This window comes from Amblyomma mixtum, chromosome 6 (genome assembly GCF_055824585.1).
Source record: "Amblyomma mixtum isolate Tamu chromosome 6, ASM5582458v1, whole genome shotgun sequence".
Taxonomy (NCBI): Eukaryota; Metazoa; Arthropoda; class Arachnida; order Ixodida; family Ixodidae; genus Amblyomma; species Amblyomma mixtum.
The window spans coordinates 45,406,415-45,429,983 of record NC_143017.1 but is presented as its reverse complement, the minus strand read 5'-3'; the positions used below and the strand labels follow the sequence as shown (position 1 = coordinate 45,429,983).

Sequence of the window (23,569 nt, the reverse complement as noted above, 5' to 3'; positions counted from 1 at the left end):
TAAGGCAAGTACAGGAGTCATAGGAACGACAACGACACCACGAGCGCATTCCTTGTCTTAATCGCGCAGCCCTACCTTTTAATGAGACGAACCGACTAGCCCGCAAGAACGTCCTTAAAAGCTTTTGACACGGTCCTTCACTCTAAGTTGTTATGCAAACTTAACTTCATTCTCAACAACTCCCAACTCGTTAATTGGATTGTCGATTTCCTCTCACACCACTCTCGGTCTGCTCGCTTTAATTCTGTGGATTCTTTCGTAGCTGATGTAACTTCAGGAGTTCCGCAAGGCTCTGTACTCGGCCCTTTGCTATTTTTACTCAACATTAACTATTTGCCTGGCGTTGTAATCTCTAAGATCTGTTTATACGCCGATGACTGCGTCTTGTACCACACAATTGCCACTGCCGATGATCACCTCCTTGTGAATGAGTCTTTTCGCATCTTCTGTGTCTGGTGCAAGACGTGGCAGATGAAGATCAATTTCGGCAAAACAGTTATGTCTTCACGAACAGCCTATCACCTCATTTCGACTACTCATCACTGCAAAGGGTACAAAACTTTACTTCGTCCTATTCTTGAGTACGCCCTAAATGTCTGGAGTCCATATCAGCACTGTGAAAGTAATAAAATTTAATCTGCACAATAGAGAGCTCAAATATTTTTTGCCACCACTAAGACTGTCATTTTTCACCCTCCTCTATCACGTCCTCCCTACAATTAAGTCCGCTCTCATCCCGGCGGAAAACTTCATCCTTTAAGCTTCTCCACTATACAGCGCATTCTGCTTGCTGCATTTAAGATGGTAACCACACCTCGTTTTCACAACCATCTGCAACTAAGAGCCATCACAATCTTAATATCCTACCTTTTTTGCACCTAATAACGCTTTCAAGCACAACTTCTTTCCAACTACTGTGGAGAGTTGGAGCTGTTTACGCAGCAACATTGCATCATTATCTCTTTCTGATTTCGTGTCTGCAATTGAGTCGGTGTGACATGCGGAGGTGTTGCGTTTATATTTTTTTATTTATATGTGTTCTTGATTCGTGAAATTGCATATTGTAACATAGATCATGTAGGCCACTTCTACTACAGCCCCTGCATCGGGCTGTAGTACTTTCAAATAAACAAATAAAATGTAGAGTGAGAAAAATTTCATATATATAATTTAAAATTCGCAAAAAGACGTCTCGAGCACATTATCGTCATAGCAGCGCTACAAAACAAACGAGGTCGAAATAGATAAGATAGTCGTGACTAAATCTGCTCCGCAAGGTATCTAGGCACAAAACCGTAAGGGAGAAAAACGCCCACTGTTCGAGCGTTTTCCCGCAATGCAGAGCCGCCGCGGTTTACGAAGCAGTTGTTTTAGAGTACTTCCAGCTCGATTTCACAAATGAAACTTCGGGACAGCGTGAAAAACGTGGCACACAAGCGAATACTGCATTTTTGGCAAAAATAAATTTTTTGGCCATTTTTTTTCGGATTTAAAAAGCGCCCCCCTCCCCTTTAATCCAGGTGCAAATAAAAGGTAATAGTGTTTCACCTGCATTATTTTCTTCTACGAATGCCATTTCTGCCACCGTAAGGATAGTAGTATTTAGTGGCGTTTCTTTTGTTTTTGTATCTTTCTGTATATTTAAAGTCGATTACAATGCCATTTCTGCATGGGGTACAGGCTCATTTAAGCCAATTCAATTCAATTCAAGTTTATTTGCATCTATACGCGTACAGATGACGGGAGTGCAGACAAAAAGCCAAACGAACTTGGCTTGACGGGGTCTGTACCCCCTACAGAAATGGCACTATGCACAATAAAGAGAACACAAAGATACAATAATGGATAAACGAAAAAAAAGCATTAGTGAATATTCTACAACAGAAATACATAGGGTCAAAAAAAATCATCGATAGAGTGCTGCAAGGAATTAAATTACAGAAAGCGTATAGTAAAAAACGATACAAATAACACAGCTTTGAAATTCACAAGTATAAATAATAAGTTACTAAGAAGCAAAGGAAATTGGTTAGGCATTCATGGCGTCAGTGTATACTACAACAAAGCAAACAAAACAAAAAAAGGAATCCACAATGAGCCCATTAAAAGGAGAGATAGGTTGTTATTGAGTTTCTAATGAGTTTAACAAAGATGGTAGTGTGTGGCGTAACATTTGTTGACCCTAGTTAGTGTGCGCTTTAGGAACGCACCATGTTTCTCTGTGACGTGTGTTGTCAGTGTTAGAACTTAGACGTTAGATGTTAAATGTTAGCCGACTTTGTTTGCCCTTTTTTTCTGCACTCGTTCCATCTGTACATGTACAGACATGAGTAAACATTTGAAAATAAAATAAAATTACAGTTTACTAGTCAGTCGCACTCCTAGAGTTGCTCAAAAGGAAAGGATCGTTTTTATAACTGATTTTTTACAAAATATGCTAATCGCCTATCTCAGGCGCTGCCCTGAAAGTCTGTAATATACGGGTGTGTTTTTTAACTGTTTACAGATCGTTATTTTAAACCATGCAAGACTAATATCAGTGCCGTCTGGGCAGGTGAATTGTATAGCAAGGCGGACATCATGTAGGTGATAGTGATCAGTGATGAAACGATTAATTAACTAAAATTAACTAATGAATTTTTTACTTTTCATTTCAAGGATCAACTTCATATTAACAAATTGAAGGCTGTGAACATAGAAGCTGAGTAAAGTTTTGAAATTTTTTCTTTATCGGCTATGCATTCCGAAATATTTGACGTCAAAAATACTCATTTTTAGCTTCCCGCAATGCATATTGTAAAATGGCACCGCGTTAACTCCTTCTGCGGCACAGAATAGACAAACGGCTTCCGTATTTGTTGTACTCGAAATGCGAGCTACGCCATTTTAAAGATGTGCATTTCGCGAGGCCAACTTTACGAGATAAAAATGCGTGCTTTCGACGTTAAATATCTCGAAACGCATTGCGGATAAAAATTTCAAAAACTGGACTCAGCTTTTGTGTTTACGACTTTCAGTTTCTCAATATAATGTTGGCCCCTAAAGTCAAGAGTAAAAAAGTTGATTAGTTAATTTTAGTTAATCGTTTAATCCCTGAACTCTAACACGTGCACAATGGCCGCCTTGCTATACAAACCACCTGTACACACTGCACCGACGTATCTCTCACGTGGTTTCAAATAACGATCTGTAATCAGTTAAAAAAAAAACACCCGGTATAATTTTTTTATAACTTGATCAGAATCGCTCTCTACCCTCCCGCAAAGGGCGACTGTCGACTTCACAATTATCGATTGCGTTGGCGCTATCTCCGGGGAAATTAACACGGCCTGCTAACGACAGCTAACGCCACAACTAGCCACGCCAGTTTATTCTTGACTGCAGAGGCCCGTTCGCCGATGGCTTCGCAGAGAAGAAAGAAAGGCCCTCCTATTCCAGGGCAGTCATCAGGAGACAAGAAGCGAGAAGAAGCAGCCGTTCGGGGCTAAATTTGGGCAAGTCCAGCTGTTGCTAATGCCCCCTCCCCCCCCCCCCCCCCCCCCCCAAAAAAAAAAAATAGAAGGAACGGCTTGCTTCCGCTAAGTGAAAGTAAAGTGCTGCAAGAGTGTGCCGCACTGTCTTTAATTTTCAGTTCTCTTCACAGTTTTCTTACTGGGCCGGCAGCTCTGACTGACAGTAACAGCGCAGCTGAGCACGGTGCAGGACTGCGTCCGCTGCACCAAGCATCCACAGTTCGCCGGCGGCAACTTGCGCATGCGCAATTGAACCTCGACGCGCAGAAGTGCGACAGCTGCAACTTCTGGCCCGTGACGTGTATTGAAAAGCTGGACGAAATGTCGTCTAGTCATGTATCGTCTGGAAACGGAAAATCGCAGTCATTTAGTGAGTCCGAAAAGAAAGAATTGGCGCGTTTAAAACAGCCGTGAGAGGGAAATTTTCCACGGGACTGAAGGAACGCCACAGCAACGTGCAACCAAGCATCGATCGCGCCGCCCCAGCATGCCCCTCATTAACACAGCTGGGACATTGCCTGGGATGAATACGACATCGTAGCAGAATCTGACAATGAGCAAGTCGCTGCTCATCCAAATGGCATCGGATGCAGTTACAAACTATCACTGTTTGAATATGGGCTGCGGTGTTCATTTCGTTTCCCTAATCCAGCGGCTGCGTTCCGAAGGAGCCAGAAGACGGCCGTGTTGTTATGTGATGCGAGCTCATACGTTAGAGGACCCTAGATACCGATGTGCAACTTTGGGGCGTAAAAGCCCCACATACCGCACCATGCCATCGATGGTGCAATGACACTGACGCGTGAAGATTTTGCGCAACCCTCAGCATAGAAGACCCCGTTATAACATTTCTCGAGTAAATAAGTGGTAGAGAAAGACAGAGAAGTCACAAGTTTTCGTTCTCGAACATTTTGTGATTACCGATGCTATTTGAACTCAAGCGGGCACATATATATAAAAGGGGAGGGATGCTTATCTCCTCTCACCCCGCGACAGGGTCCCTACGCGTCCTCTTTCCGTGGAATTTTCTTGCTGTCAAGACAAATTTCAGTTAAATGCATTATGGTGGCGCTATTTGAATTTCTGACCAGGTAGTGTACAGTAGTAACAAACTTTAATGAAGACACAGATTAAGTACAAAAGGTCAAAGGCCTATAGTATAAAGGTCTGTAAGTCTTCCGGTGAAGGCATCATTATAGGCACGATAGGGGCCAGGCGGGGCGGGGACAGTGTAGGGATTATATTACCAAAGTAATGAAATATGGTAAGTAAGCCTATTTAGTTTTTAGGTTTCGTCGTAACGCAATTGGCATTTTTCAATACACAAGCATACACAGCAATCGCCGAAATCAGTTACCGAGCTGCTAAGAAGCAACAAAAGATGTCCGGCCAGTTGGCTTGAGTGGCTCTGGTGTGTCGCGTGGTCGGCGCTGAAAGAATAGCCCTTGAAACGGACAGCTGTCCACACGCCGCCATATCAACTGCCACTCAGGGTGTCAAGGACTAGCGGGGAACGCGCGCTTATTTAGAAACTCCAACGCCCCGGAGGAGACCATTCCAGAGCCCTCGCGTCAGCGGATTGTCACCCTACTCGTTAAAGACCACCTGTACTGTTTTGTTGTATATACCTGTCGCTTATGCTAGCTCACCTGTAAGCTTCGGAGGTGTCGCTGCGCAGTTTATTGCCGTTTTCTAGCAGTTGTATAACAAGACTGCTGTTTTCTTGGGCCTTTCGCTCCGGCATCGCTTCGGGGCAGCGCGTTTTAATCGAGGATCCCCCCGCACGTGACCGAATCAACAACGGGATTTGCACTCAGATCTACACTCCCAAGAGAAAGAAGTATGCAGGGGATATCCTCTACGCTATCCTCTATACATGGGCGTATATGTATTTAGAGTGTACGGCAGTGGTGAAAGGGGTAGGTTGCGGCGAAGCGAGGTGATAAAATGGGGGCCTCAAGGAAAGCCCAGTGGTGTTGACCTATTTCCATGACGCCTGTCACAGGCCCAAGGCGGTTCAGAACCACACCATGTCAGATAGCTTTCGGGTGGTGTCACGGGTGGTGTCACGGGAAGCCACGGGTGCTGGCTTCCCCAATGTGGCCGGTAAGCGGATTAGCAAAACGCCCAGGCTTTCGCTGCGCTTCCTGGTCCCAAGATGGCGGCCGCTATGACGTCAGCGATAGCTATGCATATAGGCTGATGCCGCTGGTTTTAGGACATTCTGTGAGGGCCAAAGGATGCCCTAGCTTGGAGGAGGAGTAAAAAACATGCATTCAATCAATTATACATTGCCGGGTAAGATGGTCGCCATAGCGCGCCCGGTGTCCTCAGCCCGCTAAGTAAGCTGTTGGCAGGCAGAGCAGCCACTCAGCCGGAGAAAGTGGGGTGGATGGTTGGTGTCATCCCCATTCGGAGTGGAAGCCGGTGGGCATGCTAGGCAAGATACCTCATCTAATTCGCGCAGCGGCTGACCCGGAATGACCAGAGTGGGACTTGCAATGCGACTGGCGGCGACAGAAGTGAAGTGCCTTCCACTATCATCTCTGCAGTGAACGTCCCCTCTCGTTGAAAGCAGCCAAACGGCGAAACGAAAAGAGCGAAGTCGCGGTTGTTCAACTCAAGAGCAGACAAAATACGCAGCTTGCAGATGCAGGCTCGAAATTGCGTGCACCTAACGTACCGAGGAAAGAGCTCGGGAACGGACGCCGCCGCCGAACCCGCTCGCTTCCTCGCGAGTGTGCTCCGCTCGGTGGCTCACAGTTGTGCAAGCACCAGAACAAACGTGGTCGGATCTTACGCAACATCACCTTTCTTTCTTTTTTTTGTCACTGCCAACAACCAGCACTGGCACCCAAGAAGGACGTGTATTTGGTACAAAAGGAAGAAAACGGAGGCCGAAATACAAGAGCTCATTGGACGTATTCGCTTCGGGAAAAGAAAAAAAGGGAGCAACCGAGGATGTCGAAACGTCATAGCACTGTTGTCCGTGCCGCTCCTTATGGCGGTAATAATTTTTCTAAGCTCGGTAACAGTAAGTATCTAACTTGAGTTTACATTTTTGGTTCGTCGCTTAATCCCTGTCATCGCTTGCTCCAGTACATGCGCCTTTATATTGTCGTATAATTTGCTGCCATCGGTACGCTTGCTGCAACACCAAAATATCATCTTACTGCGCGATCCGAAGGTGGCGAGAATTGTTCTGGCAATGGGAATTCGGTTAAAATTCGAGGACGCCATATGTCAGTCAGCGCTGTCAGTATGCGTCACGCAGTTTGAAACAGTGACGCACAGTGCACAAATGTCCAGAGTTGTCAGGTAACACACATTAATATATGTAGCTGCGTGCATAAACCCTCGTTTTTTTTCTCGATCTCTCTTTAGCGACAGAAGATATCGTCGTACTGATTCCCCACAGGAGGCAGTCATAACTTATAGGGCCTCACAATCTCCTTATTTCACTACCTCCTCATCCCTTTCGTAACAATCTCAAATGTCGTACTGATGTTACAGGTCCACCAATGTCGGATAATATACAAAAGCAACGCTATCGCACAAGCATTGTGATGAGATCGTAACAATCTCAAATGTCGTACTGATGTTACAGGTCCACCAATGTCGGATAATATACAAAAGCAACGCTATCGCACAAGCATTGTGATGAGACAAACACCGCTGATTAGAAACGACAGGAATTAATAAAGGAAGGTAATGTATAGCTAGAAAGTATCGCGACGCTTCCGGCGTAAACATATTTTAGTGCCGGTGTGCTCTGCACTGGCATCACATGGGTTACTATGATGCCGAATAAAAGGTTTCATCCACATATAAATAACATGAATGGCTTGCCGGTTCCATAGCTTCCAAATTAGTTTTTTTTTTTTTTATGCAGAGTCCAAATATCTTTCCTTTTGTATTGCGTTATTCATTTGCGGCCAAAGATGTAGCTAATGGTGAAAATTCACCGCAGGAATACCGCGATTTCGCTCGTAGTCCACCTTATTCGTACCGCCACTTCAACCCAGGACGCGCTCACCCATGCTGCCGGGCTGCTAGGAAACTTGACTCGCCACGTTGTACCCGTAATGCAAAACAAACAGCTCAAAACACGCGCGCCGTAAACGCCAGGCGTCTTGTCTCGAAGGCAAATAATTTGCATGCGCACTAGACTCATCTACAATTTCGCTGCGCCAGAGCGATCAACGTGATTGGCTCACGTGTGCCTGGGGGCGAAGACCGCTGTCAGGGGATAACTCCGAGCAGGTCCGGCGAGGGGCGCACCGATTTCAAGTGCGGGAGCAGGGCGCGCACTGACGCAGAGGCTTTCGCTCGCGTCTGTGAAGCGCGCTGGTCGCAGCGCGCCGAGCGCGAGGCGCCCACACCAGTGGCGCCTCCGAGTGGCGAGCGGAGCCCAGAGATGGCAGCACCGTCGCGCCGAATAACCGCAGAAAGCTCGGTGGTTAGGCCTATTGTAGTGTGTGTGTGCCTGTATGTGTTCTGCTTGCTTATGTGCGACGAAAAACACCAGCCAGATGCCCGATAACACCTGAGTCGTGTGTGCTTCTTCGGATGTGACTGGCGCGGCGACGAGCTGTCGTGCAACGCGGACGCGCCATGCGGGTCGTGGAGTGATTCATCCCCGGCGAGCGATATCTCCCGGCCGCGGCTGGAATTGACAGAAAAATCAAGATGGCCTCCGAGACTCCTTTGCCCCCGGCTGCCGCGCCGGAGAGCGAATCGGTTGTGGTGTTTACCGCAAACGCGGTGGAAGAACGGGAGACCACCGGTACGTGGCCCAGGCTGTCACGCCCATCGCTCACGATCGCGGCTCGCTGGCGCGCTGACGCCTGCCGAGAATCCGGAAACGCCTTCCACCTCTCGCGAGCAGCCCCCCGGGCCCCGCATGGGACCGATTGATGTTCGTAACTGGCCGCTGAATCATTGGTGGGCTCAGCGGACGCCGCTGACACCCGCTGATGCAGCGGGCCACGGGTCGCAGCCTCTCGCCAGGCACGGGCTTCCTGGAAAGCCGCATTCCGCGACTCGTTAAAATAGGGCACTCGAAGTCACGGTCGCGAGTAAGCGCTGCAGGGTTCCGCCGATCGTCCCGTGGGAAGCGTATACTACCCCGGCGCCGATTCTTCCCTCCTTCAGAGTGCGGGGAAAACTGTTTGCTGCGGCTTTCAGCTAATACGGGAGAGGTTGCCGTGACTAGCACTCGGGATGCCGTAAGCCTATGCATTATTATGCACGGACATGACGATTACTTCACCGCCGGTGTGTATGTTGTGAAAGCGCTTTTCAGTGTGGTCAGGTAAAGTATACGCGAACAGATTGTTCAGAATTCTTTGCGCTGATCAGGATCCCCAGTTCGGGCCGTTTCAAAACAGTTGCGGGAGATTTCAGTTCGCGATCCTCAATTGCATTCCGCCACCTAGAGGGCTTTGACTTCGGCGGCGACTTCACAAACAGTTCCTCCTTTCGCGATACGTCAGCCAATAAGCCACTCATTTGGGCACGGAGGAGACCAATTGTTCGGATTTCTGGGCCGCGATGCTCGGGCGTTGTTATCGGCGGATAAAGTGCCTAGTCTAGAGGGTTGCAAGCGATCCACTCGACACGGTTGGAAGGGGCTGTAACGGTTTCGCTTAGCTGCCTGTGCTTGCCGTTTTGCGAAACCGAGGAGATTCTAAGCAAAGGCAGATTTGCGTAAGCGAGGATACCTAACGTTCGAAGTCAGATTGGGCTTGCTTGTACGCCCTGACCTCGACATTGGTGCACGTCGATATGGGGAGCGCTACGAATGGTAATGTACGCGAACCCGTGTCGCAGGAGCTTTCAAGCGCCAAGCCAATTAAACAGTTGATTAACTTAAACAGGGCTACAGCTTGTTCTGCATTGCATGTGCGTTTGGCGTGCTTTTAGCAATTAAAATATGTTGCTCCTTATTCCGTTTTCACTTATGCAATGACTTTCATTTTTTTTTTTTGCAGTCACAGAGAGGGCCGCAAAGCCCAAGCCACCACCAATTGATGTGAGTACAAAAGGCATGCACGCCACTTTTCCCTGCAGTTTCTCGTAACACCATATGTTATCTAACGTTAATTCACAAAAAACTTTCGGGCTTTGATTTGTTGTAATGTGGCATGTCATAGCTCAGAAAATAACCCATATTGAATGAAAGCGTCATCAAATGCAAATGTTCTTTTACACACGTCAGAGAGATCGAGCGTCAAAGCTCATAGACACAGCCGATCGAAAGCAGACCAGTGTATTTGTTATTTCAAGCAAGTTCATTATAATGGCATGAAGGCAAAGTTCTCTCTAAAACTTAACCTTGAAAAGTGCTAGATATACATGAGACTGGCAGCAGAGACAAAAACGTCTTTAAAGTGAACTAGTTGGCTCTTTTAATTGAACGGTTCTGCTATCTCACGACTGGCCTCTGGGCAGAGACTTATCTTGGGATAAGGGGTATCAATGGTTGCTCTTGAGGGTTTATGTGTGTGTGTGCTTTTAGAGTAACCTGCCCTTTGCGAGGATTAATGCCAGGCTTGGTGCGGTTGCAGTTATTCCAGATCTTTTCCCCTCGTTTTTTTTTTTTTTCATTCATTTAAACGCGACATTTTAAAGCAGCCTGTCATTTGCAGCATAGCTGCTTCAGGCAGGAATGTGGAGTTGCATTCTGCTTTCACATGTTTCGGAGTTCCACACAGGTGGTGTATCTCATTCACGTTGTCAGGTGTGTAAGCTTTCTGTTTTTTTTTTAACCGACTAATATCTGGTCTGCAGTTTATTTCTCGCTTGTTTTCCTCGTCTCTCTAGCTATTGGATGAACGGGTCATGGTCTGTCTGTCTTTTTATTTTGTGCTTTAGATATCAGGTATGTGCAATGTCAAAAGAAAATTTTGTACCCATACTTACGGTTTGCGGGTTTCGCACCCGGCGGCGTATTCACCAATTGCAGCCTGTACAGCAACAACACTTAATTAAAACCCTATTTTTGGACCACAGCGACTCGAGACTGTCACAGGGGCATTTCTAAAAGGCATAACATATGCAAGAGGGCGTGAAAAATTACTGATTGGCCAACCATGTGACCACTTTGTAAGCAAAGACGGCAGAAAACATTCGGCTGAAAGTTTTCTAAACAACGCTATAAGCCACTAAGCATCACAATTTAAATAAATTGGTAAAGTGGTTTTCGAGGAAAGGAAATGGCGCATTATCTGTCTCAGATATCCCAGTGGACACCTGAACCGCGCCTATCATTATGATTTGCAAGCTAGAAGGTTGTACATACCCAGGGATAGTTATGAGTGAAAAGCAAAAGCAAAAAAATTTCACGAAAGAATCCAGACTTGAACTCTTGTCTTCTATGCCTCGAACATGGCTCTAATGGAATACTGCACAGCGCTGATGCCGAACCATCATTTTAAATGTGTTAGTATAGCCACAGTCTCAAATAAGGTAGCAACCTGCCGTTAGGTGACGCTGGCTGTGCCAGCTGACATGACAGTATGCACCTGCCTACCGGGTGTGTTCACAGTTACTATATTTAAAACAAGTCTTAACTTCGAGGTTCGTTAATAATTGGCAGAATTTCGAAGAATGACGCTTTTGGCTAGGTATTTGACTTCATGAACCCAGAGCAGACAGGCGTTTCTGAGTGAAAGCTGAGAAGTTTATTCAGTGCAGAAGCTTGGCCTCCACTCCGTAGCGCCAGTTTACCCAGGCCCATCTAGATTGTAATGGCCGAGTGAGACGCATCTTGGCTAGTGCCCTTTTGGTGACCAGGCAATCGTGGGAGCTTTTGGTTACAGCCCAATACCAGAACGCTGCACCCCGCATATTGTCTCTTGTGCAGCTGTGCCTGGAAGTGAATGAATTAATGTTTATTTCAGCCTTCAAAAACGTTTCTGCGTGCAAGCTGTTCAGTGTTGTGGCCCTTGATGGTGCAGAAGTTCAGGTCAAACTGCAGCTCTGTTTTTTTTTTTATTTGATACCTCAAAGGCCCCTGGTATGGGGCATTACATGAGGGATGGGCATGACAGTTAAACAACTATGGTCTTAAGAGCGTTCTTGAAATGGATGGCGTTGATGGGATGCACGGACTCCTGTGGTAGATCATTCCAGTCCTTGGATGACGTGACGAAAAAAGATCGGGAATGAGCGGTAGTTCTTGCGGTGGGGGCGTAAACGGCCTTATGGTGGTTAATACGGCTTGAGAGGCGATAAGCAGGTGATATGACCGATTCTCCTAAAGATGAATGATAAAACATATGAAAGAGGCACAATCGAGAAATTTTTCGTTGCGTTTCAAGGCGGGGTAAGTTAGCTCTAGTTTTTAAAGCAGACACACTGGTGTAGTACGAATAGTCAGAATAAATGAAGTGGATAGCTCGATTTTGTATTTTTTCTATAGTTAAAGAGAGGTTAGATGGGTGAGGATCCCATATTGCCGAAGCATATTCTAGTTTAGGACGGACAAAAGTTATGTTGATGGATGGGGTGGCAAATCGTAGATTGCGCCCTATGAAACCAAGGGTCCGGTTAGCTTCGTTAGTGATGTTCGTGATATGAGATGACCATGTTAGGGTTCACTCACTGTTGGTATTCACTGGAAAACAACCTCTGGCTTAGACTATTGTTGGCCTTGTTTCGGCTGTTAACGGACTTTTGAAGTGTTGCACCAGCGTCATAGATCAGACACACGGGAGCAGACGGGGCTTGGAGGGATCTTTGGTTTAAATAGAACTGGCCCACTCCCTTTTACAGTGGGTTTTACTAGGATAGGAAAAATGTGAACCAGAATAGCAGATTCGTTGGCAAGTTGGAGGAGTGTAATGCAGCAGTCCAGTCTTCAGAATGGGTGGCCACATCACTGACAGTTATTGAGGACGCCGGTGCATTCCAGCATTTAGAGGGAGTATTTGCTCTCAGTAGAATTCCTTAATTTGGCCGTTTGTGACTCTGTTCATGTCAGTTCAGCAGCAGTAGAAGGCGCTTTCATTGCTGAGGTGTGAAGAACAGTTAGATTTGGAACATTCTGCCACTCTCGCGCAGCAGACCTGTGGTTTTGGTGAGGACGATGAGTGCCACTGGTTAGCTTTAATTTTGGTACATGTATATTCTTGCGTCATAAATGTGCACCAGGGGCTGCAATACTTACTCTGTCCGCTTATGAGAGCTTCGTTTTCTGGAAGAGTAGCTGCTACGGCATTAGAAGATGGTAGTACATCAATCTAGGCCAGCTTCAGTTTGTCCGCAATGTCCCTTTAATGCCTCATGTTAAGGGAAGGTTGAGGGCGAGGCAAAACGCAGAAGCAAGTGTAGAAATTTCACCGCCTAATTCAAAAAGAGGGTGAAAAATATGGCACCACCCTTATTCTGGCCTCAGCAGGACAAGGAACGGCCTATTTGGTTGTCTGTATTCACTGTGGACATGCATGCTAGCCACCCTGTCCATCTAGTTGGCAGTTCTTTATGTTCCCTTCTTGCAAGTAAAGAACCACTTAATCTGGCTATTATCCCCTGTCCAGTCTTTTGTATTTGCACAGAGTTCACACATCGGTTGGCATTATGTGTTTACATGCAGTTGATCAGGTGTGCACATGGAATGAAAGCAAAGAAAGCTGTGTTTACCTGCCTTTCCAATGCTATATGAAAGGGGCTGTGAAACACCTTCCGAGAAGAGCACATCAACTCGCTAAATCACTGCATTGTGTTGTCGTGAACACCTGAGCCAAATAATACCCTTCTACACGCAACAGAGAACCCACAGTCATGTTCGAAGGTCGGCAAGCCGCTTCCGGCGACTTCGTCATGCTCGCGCCCTCCTCTGCCGCACTGCTGCTGCGTATACAAGTGGCTATTGGTTAGATTCTTTCAGATGTCAGGCAGCTACCATGGCCGCGACCAATAAGCGGTGTAGCTCTGGTGGTTTAGAAAGCTCTGCCCCTGAAGGTGGGGCTGGCGGAGGGACATTGACCTTTCAGCGTACAAAAAGTGACGAGAGGAGAGGGAAAGGCGCGATGGCACTGAAATTCAAGCTTTGACTACAAATAACTCAGCTTCTACAAAGCGCGTTGGAAAATTTCTTGCTGCAGGATACACGTGAAACAGTGTCCTTTAACATCACAGGTGTACCACAACTTTATTAGAGCGCCTTTCAGAGCCCCTTTAGCTGTTGTTGTGGCACCCCTCCAATAGACCTCTCCCAGCCTTCGAAGTAAGAGCATGTGTTTCTGGTCTCATGGGCAAAATATGCCGCGTACCGAGTGGGCAGTGATCAGGAGAAGAAAGTCACTGGCGGAGCTCTCGTCCCAAGCAAAACCGTTTCAGAAGCATAAGTGAACAGTTTTTCCCATTGGGAACGCCCCTTTGATGTCACATTTATGCCAGGGAGAGGTCTGTCAGACCTCACCTTTATGCTAGGCAGCATACTGTGGTTCGAGCTATTGAGCAGTTAGCCTTGGAACCTGAATTGTGTTGTTTAGTCTATTAGATGTGTCAAGAAGCAGAAGGCAACGGAATTGAACTTAGCGGCGTAACTTTGTGTTGTCATTTCCCAATGCGAAGGTTCTGCTTAAGCAACATGCTCAGACCACAAAATATCATTTTGAGAGCCCACTGAAGACTATTTCGACTATAGATAGCATAAAATGGAGGAATTGAGTAAATTTTTTGGTTGAAGGTATCGCTTATCTTGATGACAGCACCACACAAAAGCCACTAGTAATTAGGGAGTTGTTCTAGCAGGTCTGAGCGTTCACCAGTACAGTTGGTTTCCTTTGGTAGCAGAATGGTGAGGAGATCTTGTAGGAAATGACATGTATGAAACCTGGCTGAAAGATTGTTATAGTAACCAGGTGTTACCATTTCAAGCATGAAACTTGGCCGCGGAAAATCCATGTAGGTGAGAGTTCACATCATTCTGTAGCTTTGTCCACTTTTGCAGGGTTTATGTAGCTAAAGCCTGGCTAGGGACTTTGGAGTCAAATCGGAACCACTGCGCTTGTAAGCCTAGCCACTGAGAACTGGCTGCAGTCTGTGGGAGGGGGGACAGTTGGGCAGCTTGAACTATTGAAGCATCCGCTGGGGAAAGCATTTGGACTGCTCCACTTGATACTGTATAAATGTTCTGCTAGAAGCTGCGTTATCCTCCCACTTGTTGCTGGAAATGGTCTAAAAGGTCTAAAATGCATGCCAGCTTTTGATAGAAGCTGCGTTATCCTCCTAGTTGTTGCTGGAAGTGGTCTGTAATGCATGCCAGCTTTTGAGGTACTTTTTTCCATCAAGTTTGCTACATCTAGTGGCAAAGCTATGAAGCAGAATTGTTTATTTTGGACACCACTGTTGACACAAACATTGGCATTGCTCCAGGGCGCATCCAGGGTGCAGAAATGATGATGCCAGAGGAGTTGGGGCGCAGGGATGATAAGTTTCGCCCACGGGTGCTGTTTGCCCTGTGTGTGGAGACCTGATGAGTGTAATTGCGCAGGTCACTGCGGCCCAGCAATACCAGCAGCCTGTGGACAACCGGACGCCCACGACGGTGCAGCCGCAGACACCCGGCAGTTCTGCCTACAAGAGCAAGCTGGACAAGGAGAAAAAAATCGGACACCGGCGGGTCGACGAGGAGGGCCAGATCACTTACAAAAAGGTACGCGGTCATCTCTCTCCAGCGTTGCCTGTCCGTAGTTGAAGGGTGCATACTGTGTGTGTTTGTATGTCGATGATGGTATTGAGTTGTTTATCAAGGTCTGTTTTTCTCGGTCTGTGGGATCGGCTCTAGCGATGCCTTGCATCTGTCATCACTGGGCAGAGGGAACTCTTGGAGCACTACTGCTTGAGCCAACCACACAGACTGAAAGAAAGCAAAAAAAATGTAATTGAAAAATGGGACCTTTGTAATACACCCTGGGTCCCTGCCGTTCCTTGCGAAGTTGTAGCTGCGGGGCTTTGTGGGAAGGCAGTAGTCTTGGCTAGTTGAGGACTCTTGTCGTGGGGCTCCGAACAGACGAGGTGAATTGCGGTAACTCTAAGCCTGTGGATTGACTCAGTTATCTCAGAACACAGTTTTATGTCATTTTTCAGAAATATATGAGTAAAGTTTACCATTTGGTGCAGAGAATATCAACACTGAACACTTTGTGCTCATAGTGGCATTCCAGAATGAAACTGTGCGACTCATGGCTAGGACACGCGAGCCTTGGAATTTTGTAGTTTCTTTTTTTTTTACATAAAGGGTTGTTAGTAGGTGGACTTCAGCAAATGTTCAGAACGTGTGCATGTTGCTGTTATTCTAAGATTCCTTTTGAAATATTGAGTTCCAAGGTTCGAAGAGGGAAAAAATTAATTATAGTGGCTCATTACCTTAAATGCAGTACATTGATTAACTAGATGTCATCTGTTAAAGAACTCTGTTCTCCTTAACTCTTTCCCTACTGTGGGGAAAATGATCATATTTTGTAGGTTTCAGTAGTTTCTGTTTTCTGTAAAAACTGCTGTGTTTAAAATTTTATACAATACATGAAAGTGAAGCGAAGTAAATGTGCTTTTTAGGCATATAAATTTGAATAATAAATTGCACGTTGCAACAGAAATTGTTATTTGGCAGAAACAAGATTTTAGGAAAAAAATAAACAAAACTTGTGCAGACTTGCTTGTATCTAAAGTGTGAAGAATTTTCTGAAGTATGCAAAATGTTTGATGTTCAGTTGGCCACTATCTGTGAAAGATTCAGAGTTATCTTGAATAGTATTCTTGTTATAAAACAGACTAGAAACCCTTGTCGCCAATGTCAAAACTGAATTCAGACAAAAATGCAGATCTTCAGACTTATTGTTTTGGTTGTCGATAAATCGATCGCAGACAAAAAAGGGTCTGAGATTTGCTACGTTGTGCGTACTTAGACAATACCACCGTATCTTAGGCGTGCATTCGTATAATGCCCCCCTCATTGGAGGGGGGCGGGGCAGGAAACGTCAGAAATGAAAGTTTAGTTTTCTGACTACAAGCCAGATGGGCAACATGCCCGTAAACAGCGCGAAAGGTTCTGAAATCGGTGCGCAAATTCGTTAGCGGGCTAACGATGCACGATGGGCGTAATAGGGAAAGAGTTAAGATTTGCTGCTGCTAATCATAGTTTTTTTTAAAACAACACCTCTATGGCCACTTCTAACCTTGACCCTATCAGTAGTGTTCTGTTGAGCTGACTTCTAAAGGGAAATTCTTAGCGACGTTTGTTACTCGGTATTTCTTCTTTGCCAAGAGAGGTCATGTCAGCACTGAATATTTATGGGTGCGGCTCAGTGCAGGCTGTCATTTGGCAACACTACACGAGCGCATAATGCACGACAGGAATAAACGGTGCAGAGGAAAGACTGTGCATGACACTGACGCAGAATATTATGTAGGAGGTCCACAAAGGAATCACTGAAGCGGTGAATGCTTTTTCTTGCAATAAATTTTTGCAGATCCGTCTTGAAATAAAACAAACACAAGTAATTGTAGCCACTGTTTGCATAGGCTGAGCAGTGCTGGTACTTGTGAATGTTGTTGTTCTTATTAATAACCAGATAAAGCTTCGTTTGCTTTGTGTGAGAATGAGCTTTAACATTACTGCTCTAGGCCTGTGAGGTATGAGACAAGAGAACAATGTTGAACTAATTAATTTAGCATTTGAGTGATTTGAAATTTCGTGCAGTAATGCACGGTAACTCCCTGAGGCAGTCATGTTGCATTTGTGATTGTCTATGATCATCTCAGTGATGCATGATCGGTATGCTGTATGAGCTTATGCGGAATTTAGTCACACAGCCTTGCCACCTTTTAGCGAGCCTGTCTCAGAAAACATTAGCTGGCATTGCCATTAGAAGATAATATGGAATCATAAAAGATAACGAGAAATAAATGAAAAATGAAATGAAGTGAATCTGTTTGAGTATGAGTTCTGATGGGATGTCCATAAACTTTCAGAGACGTATGTGCTATTCTCATTTCAGAATCAGAATTTGTTAATCATTTAGTTGATGAGTACAGATTGATATGCAGAAGGAGGTCCCATGGTCGGCAACTGAAGGGGGATCAGCTTGTGATGAATGAATAAACAATGCGCAACATTTTAGAAATGAAAGGTGACACTCAATTGGAACATAATACACACAGTCGGCTACATTGAACACGAACTTTGAAAAAAAATACAGGAAACTAATGGTTTACTAGTGAATTTTAGGTGTTGTTTTAATGTCTTTTTAAAATTAGAGTGTAACATGAATTTTAAATGTTTAGAGGTAAGGTGTTCGATAATGATATTTATGAAAACGGAACAGTCTGCTTGCCATAGTTATTGTGAACTTTAGACAGGAGTAAATTGTTGTTAGAAGCTAACCAGGTAATGTTTGAATGGTTGAGGTTAGATTATAAGAACTGAACAGGTGGTAATGTTTGAATGGTTGAGGTTAGATTATAAGAACTGAACAGGTGGTAATTGGTTGTTCATGAGTTTGAAGACGAAAATGCCTGAATGAAATCGAATGAGCTCTGAAACCGCTAGGATATTTGTTCATGTAAAGTAGAGATCTAGCGTTCACAATACACGGACTGGACGCAATAATTCTTGTGGCTTTGTTCTGAATTACCTTTGTTGAAGCAAGGTGAGAGCTATACGTATTTCCCCAACATGCTAAGCCATACGTGGTGTGACCGTGGATAGATGAGTGATACAGCGTGATCGAGTTGTTTAAGCTAAAAGTATGAGCGTGCTTTGATAAGAATACGTATGTCGGGTGCCATTTTCATATTTACGTAAGTAATATTATGGTCATGATGCTTCAGTGTTTGTCTAAGTGAACACCAAAAAATATAGAGCTGTCAAATGGTATTATGTTTTGACTAGCAACAGTGATATACAGATGGGAGCTGGTTAATATGAAGCATGTTGTTGTTACACTACTGAAGGACATTTTGTAAGTCTCAGTTATCAGAAATGAGACATGAGATGTCGGTATTGGATCTAAAGATGGTAGTGTTACCTGTATACAAAATGCATCTTGAGGATGATAGATATTTGGGTAGATAATTTATATGTGAGAAATAAAAGTGGACCTGGGATAGATCCTTGAGGCATGGGCATGTCTATGTTCATAATTTGTGGCTCAGAAAAAGTGTTTAAGATGGAAACAGTTTGATTTCTGTCCTGTAAGCAGCTTTTTAGTAGGATGAGGGGTGGTCCACAGATGCCTGTTGCTTCTAGTTTAGCAAAAAGAATGTTGTGATTAATTGTGTCAAAGGCTTTTGTTGGATCAATAAAAACTGACGCAGCGTAAAGCCCTGCATCGATCGATTTCTTTAGTCGGTCAGTAAGTGCAATATGGGCAAGTTCTATGGAGAAACCTTCACAAAAACCAAATTGGTGGGGGAGAGGATGTTAAACTTATTGAGGTAGTCAGTTAAACATTTTCCAATTAATTTTTCAATAATTTTGCTGAAAGGCAATATGCATACGGGCCAGTAGTTGAAGGGCAGTAATCTGTCGCCCTTTTTGTAGATGGGAATTACCATGCCTTTCTTAAGGTCGCCTGGAAATATGCCAGTCTATTTATTTGCATCAGAGATTTGAGGTGCATTGAGTTTGATGTGATTGGTTTGAATATTGTATGTACCTGGACTTGTTATTTTCCGATTATTTATGACATTGAATATCTCGTCGGTTGATGTTGGAGTGAGAAAAAAATTAACAGGAAAGGCAGCTGTGTGTTACTGTATGATGAGGTGAAGGTGTAGGTATGTTACCAATGAAGAAACTACTAAAAACATCCGCTATATCAAGTGTTTATTTATTTATTTCAAAATACTGCAGGCCTATATGGCCCAAGCAGGAGGGGCAAACAACATAATCACACACAAGGAAATGAAAAAACAACACACAGCATCATTCGGTGATCATATTCAGCACCACTGTGCTGTGTGCGGTGGAGTTGGGGGGGCTGGGGGGGAGGCTAGTTTTCAGGGGTAACATTTTAAAGCGTACTAAGCGATAGGGAAAAATTCTGTCGCTCCTTTTTTTTGTTTGTTTGGTGGCACACTAATGTTGCCTCACTTGTATGCCCTGCAGGCAAAGTTGTTTTTCGAAGCTTGGTGCTGAGGGGCTTTAAAGATCTCAAGCACAATGGTATAGCCCCGTGCATTTGACAGTCCGGCTACTTTCAGAGCTGCATGTTTTGCTCTGAACATGTTCAAAGGTGAAATGGTCAGGAAAACAAGCGTGTGCTGCTATTTTGGGAACTATACTTTAGTCCCATAATGCCTGGGCAGTATAAGGCTGCATGAGTTCTGTAGTCCTGCTTTTATTGTTTATGCCGCGATTGTGCGTGCGTGGAAGGGAAAGAAAGGGGGGAACGCAGGGTAGCAAAGATCTGGCCTGCTGCTATGTTGGTTGCAGTCAATATATTGGACGTCATTGCTGCTGCGTTTAGAAAGGCCTTGCTCTGGCTCGAAATATTCAAGGGGAGGGGGGGGGGGGGGGGGGGGGAGGCACTATTTTTTTTGTTTCCTTTGTATTTTCTTTGATTGACCTAGTTTCTTCTTATGACATCGTGGCTAGCAAAGATGCTATCAGTACCTGCAAAGGCACCCCACAGATGGTCGTCATTTGGTGCTTTCACAAGCTTCGCATTTTGTGGTGCACGACCATCAGCGGCCGCTGAGCGTCCCCTAGGATTTTGTCTTCCTTTTCTTGCACCTTTATTTTATCCTTTCTCAGTATTTCGACCTGGAAAATTGACGGTCAACCTGTTCTTCTCTCCGCCATGGCCACTTAGCATGGCAAGAAAGCACTTGGGGAATGCTTGGAGTACATACGTATCTTGCTGTAATTTTTTCCTGTTAACGTGTGAGAGGTTTATTTATTTTTGAACCCCTAACTGAGAATTTTTTTTTTCCTGCATTGCCAGTCATGTCTTTGCAAGTTCTTTTTACTAGATATGAACGTTACAGTTTATTACGTAAATTATATAAAACCCACTTCGTATTTCCTTGGAAGTCAAGTATGCTTGCTATTGCATGCTGATGTCACATTGTTTACCCCCACAAGTTTTTCTTAATGTGGGTATGTCTTTGGAGCAGTCATTGTGTAGAGTCTGAGTGAACATGGACATATTTGGCATCACTACACTTGCGTCGCCTATTCACCATTTTCTTGTGCTGTGTGCCTTGGTGGCCAGTTTGTTTGCCGGATTGCAAAGACATTTTTATTTTATTGCCAGAGCCCCTAAGAATACTACGGGGTTCTGTTGCAGATGACTCTTTTCAGGCCTCGGATGACTGGCTCAAAAGCCACAAACTTGGGTAGTGCCCAAAATTGTCTGGCTTTCTTGTGTTGTTTCTAATAGCCTTACCCTTACTCACATTGCTTATGTGCTTTTCTTTTCTTCTTTTATTGCAGATTCAAACGTCACAAATTATAGGTTCAATTCAACTAGGCATAGGCTACGCTGTTGGCAGTTTGGCATCGAAACCAGAGCGTGATTTGCTGATGCAGGATTTCGCCATGGTGGAGTCGATCGTCTTTCCCGGGTGAGTGCTCGCCTGCTGTACTTTCGGTGTATTTTGACTGTCTCTTAAGTCCCTTTCACGTGGGCGCTTCCGGTGTTTGAAAAAACCCATCACGTCACCACTGAATGCTGTTACGGTGCTGATTTCATCTGCAGTCAAGGCCGGTGCTGGTTATACAATGGGCGTTATGAATCTCAGCTGAGATCACTAATCAATATTGAAAAGAGCCGTCGCCGTGCTCAAGGCCACTGAAGAACTGAGTGTTGAACAGAGGCAGCATAAAGGTAAAAAAGTTTAAGAACTATTGTGCGCATCAAGACTTAGTGCTCAACTAAATTGATGCTTACATCATTTTTGAAGTGCTGTTTACTGATGCAGGTGCACATTACACATCTTATGTACAGTAGGCGAATAGCGGGGGCAATTTTTTTAATGTGCCACGGAGTAGCAGCACGCATTGATGGTTTTTTATACTTTTGTGACAGTAGGCAGTAGAACCCCGCCGTTATGCTCCTGGGTGCTGCATTTTCCCAGCTACTACGTTATCATCAGCCGGTCTCGTCCAAGCTGCCATAGAAATTCATGCAGTACAGACCCGGCTGTTGCATTGCAACGGTGGCAGCATTCTCGCGTGCTAAGTCATGAATGCCGCGTGCCAACATTTTGATAGCCTATGTTCAGCGTGCACGGAGCAGCGACGGCAGATGGGCTAAAGCGGGATTCTAGACTACATTGGCAGCTTCTGGCGTGCTGCACCCATGCCGATGCTGAGCACACTTAAGGGTGATGTGAGTCTTCCTGCGTCTGTTGGTGCAGTTCCATTGCTGCTGCGCGCAAGTGCGAATGACCGAAGATGCGAAAACGAAACTATGCCATGCGGCAGTGTCTTACGGAATACAGTTGCATGGTTTGGCTTCGAGGCATGCTTCTGTCATCCGAGTTTGCCTTGACGCCTGTAGCTTTAAAACGCTGTTTTCTGGGTTACTATAGAGGTGGATTGTGCAGGACTAAAGCTTCTGCTGCGGAAACAGCATAGAATTGCGCACGTGCACCCTGAGTTCGCCCACTCCGCACGTCCTCCCTTTTTGCTGCTGTCTCCCTTCCACTATTAACTTATGCACTTTCCTTATGTATTCCTGATGGGAGGTCCCCCAGACAGTTTTCACTTTGGGACCTCCTACTGTACTAACTTTTTTATGAAACTTACAACTCATTTGTATTTCGTTTTAATAAACCTTCAAACCTTAAGCAGATGGACAGCTATCGCTTAAAAGGGAACAGCACAAACACAGTGCAACACCAGCGCCTGTGTTGTATGTTCTTCTGTCCTGTGTTTGCACTGTTCCCTTTTAAGCAATGTTAAACCAACTAGCCCGCGACGGCACCCTCGGAGAGCCATCACAGAGTGCTTAGAACATTCTGCACATGCGAACAATCGCAAGAGTCTTTCGAATTACAGGGAAGCATGCTGCCCTTATGAGATGTAAGGAAAAAAAATCGGCTGGCAACAATGCACATTGTTTTCACGGGCACTTCCTGGCTGGTGCGGCTTCTTCTTTCATGGTCCTATCAAAAAAAATTACAGCGTTGTTCTACTGTACATTCAGGACAAGTTCAAAAAGCAAGGTTCTTCCGGAAATCACGCTGCGGTGCTGATGTTGACGCGGCCAAAGCTGATGAAGAAAATAAGTGCTGTTCATTAGACATCCGAGCTTAATCTGTCACTTGTTCTGGGCTGAGCTCATGACAATAAAGTTTCCACTTCAGTGCGATTTTTTGCGGGTGCCTTGGAATTTCCTGTCGCAAGGTTCTGCTGTATTAATTTACATTGGCAGCAAGTTTGTTACGTGAGTTTGCTGATTGAACTTGCTCATGTGTGCTGCTCTGCTTTTTCCCTTTCCCCCTCTTTCAGGGAAGGCAGCAATCTCACGCCAGCGCATCACTATAGCGACTTCAAATTCAAGGCGTATGCTCCGGTTGCCTTCAGATACTTTAGGGACCTGTTTAGCATAAAAACTGAAGATTTTTTGGTGAGTGGGCGGTCCTACTTCCTCATTTGCACCTGCTAACTCAGGGAACAATAGACGCTGCGATTTTGTATTACTGTGCAAGTCGATGGCACTATCTCACGTTAGGATACAGCTGACTTCCGTTAATGGAACATTGTTTGAAGGCCGATTGCCTCCAAATTCTGCAGGACTTGGTAAGACTATTTTCAGCTGTTAGTGGAAAAGAGAATACCCTATACAAAAAACTGCATGGAACAGAAGGTAGTGTGTTAGAAAGAGTTCAGAACATTGATGTTTGGGTGAGGGTAAGAAAGACAGCCATTACCTGTTGCCCGAAAGGACACAGAACCGGACATGAGTTCTGGCCACTTTAGGATTTGGTGGTGCTGATCAGTATTTGTGCATGTTAGCAGCAGTCACTACACAACCATAATGTAGAGACAACTTGCTATAGTTTCTATATCGGCATTTCAGGATAGCGTGCAATGA

At 45.1% G+C, this 23,569-nt stretch overlaps 2 protein-coding genes across 7 annotated transcripts in view; one reads left to right on the top strand and one right to left on the bottom strand.

Annotated features, from left to right (window-relative positions):
* LOC149338956 (uncharacterized) overlaps nt 1-7,941 on the bottom strand; it is a 166,551-nt gene extending 158,610 nt beyond the window's left edge. Inside the window, exon 1 of the mRNA XM_089547832.1 lies at nt 7,730-7,941. The gene's annotated coding sequence lies outside the window, so the exon portion shown is untranslated. The remainder of the gene's footprint in view (nt 1-7,729) is intronic.
* Nucleotides 7,892-23,569, top strand: part of LOC149338955 (phosphatidylinositol 4-phosphate 5-kinase type-1 alpha-like) — a 73,648-nt gene continuing 57,970 nt past the window's right edge. For 2 of the 6 annotated variants that reach the window (XM_089547827.1, XM_089547828.1), the window contains exons 1-5: nt 7,892-8,298; nt 9,506-9,546; nt 15,016-15,177; nt 20,962-21,092; nt 22,984-23,101. In XM_089547827.1, coding sequence (XP_089403953.1) covers nt 8,202-8,298; nt 9,506-9,546; nt 15,016-15,177; nt 20,962-21,092; nt 22,984-23,101 — 549 coding nt within the window. In that variant the 5' untranslated portion in view covers nt 7,892-8,201. The remainder of the gene's footprint in view (nt 8,299-9,505; nt 9,547-15,015; nt 15,178-20,961; nt 21,093-22,983; nt 23,102-23,569) is intronic. The other 4 variants (XM_089547829.1, XM_089547826.1, XM_089547825.1 and 1 more) reach the window with 3 other exon arrangements.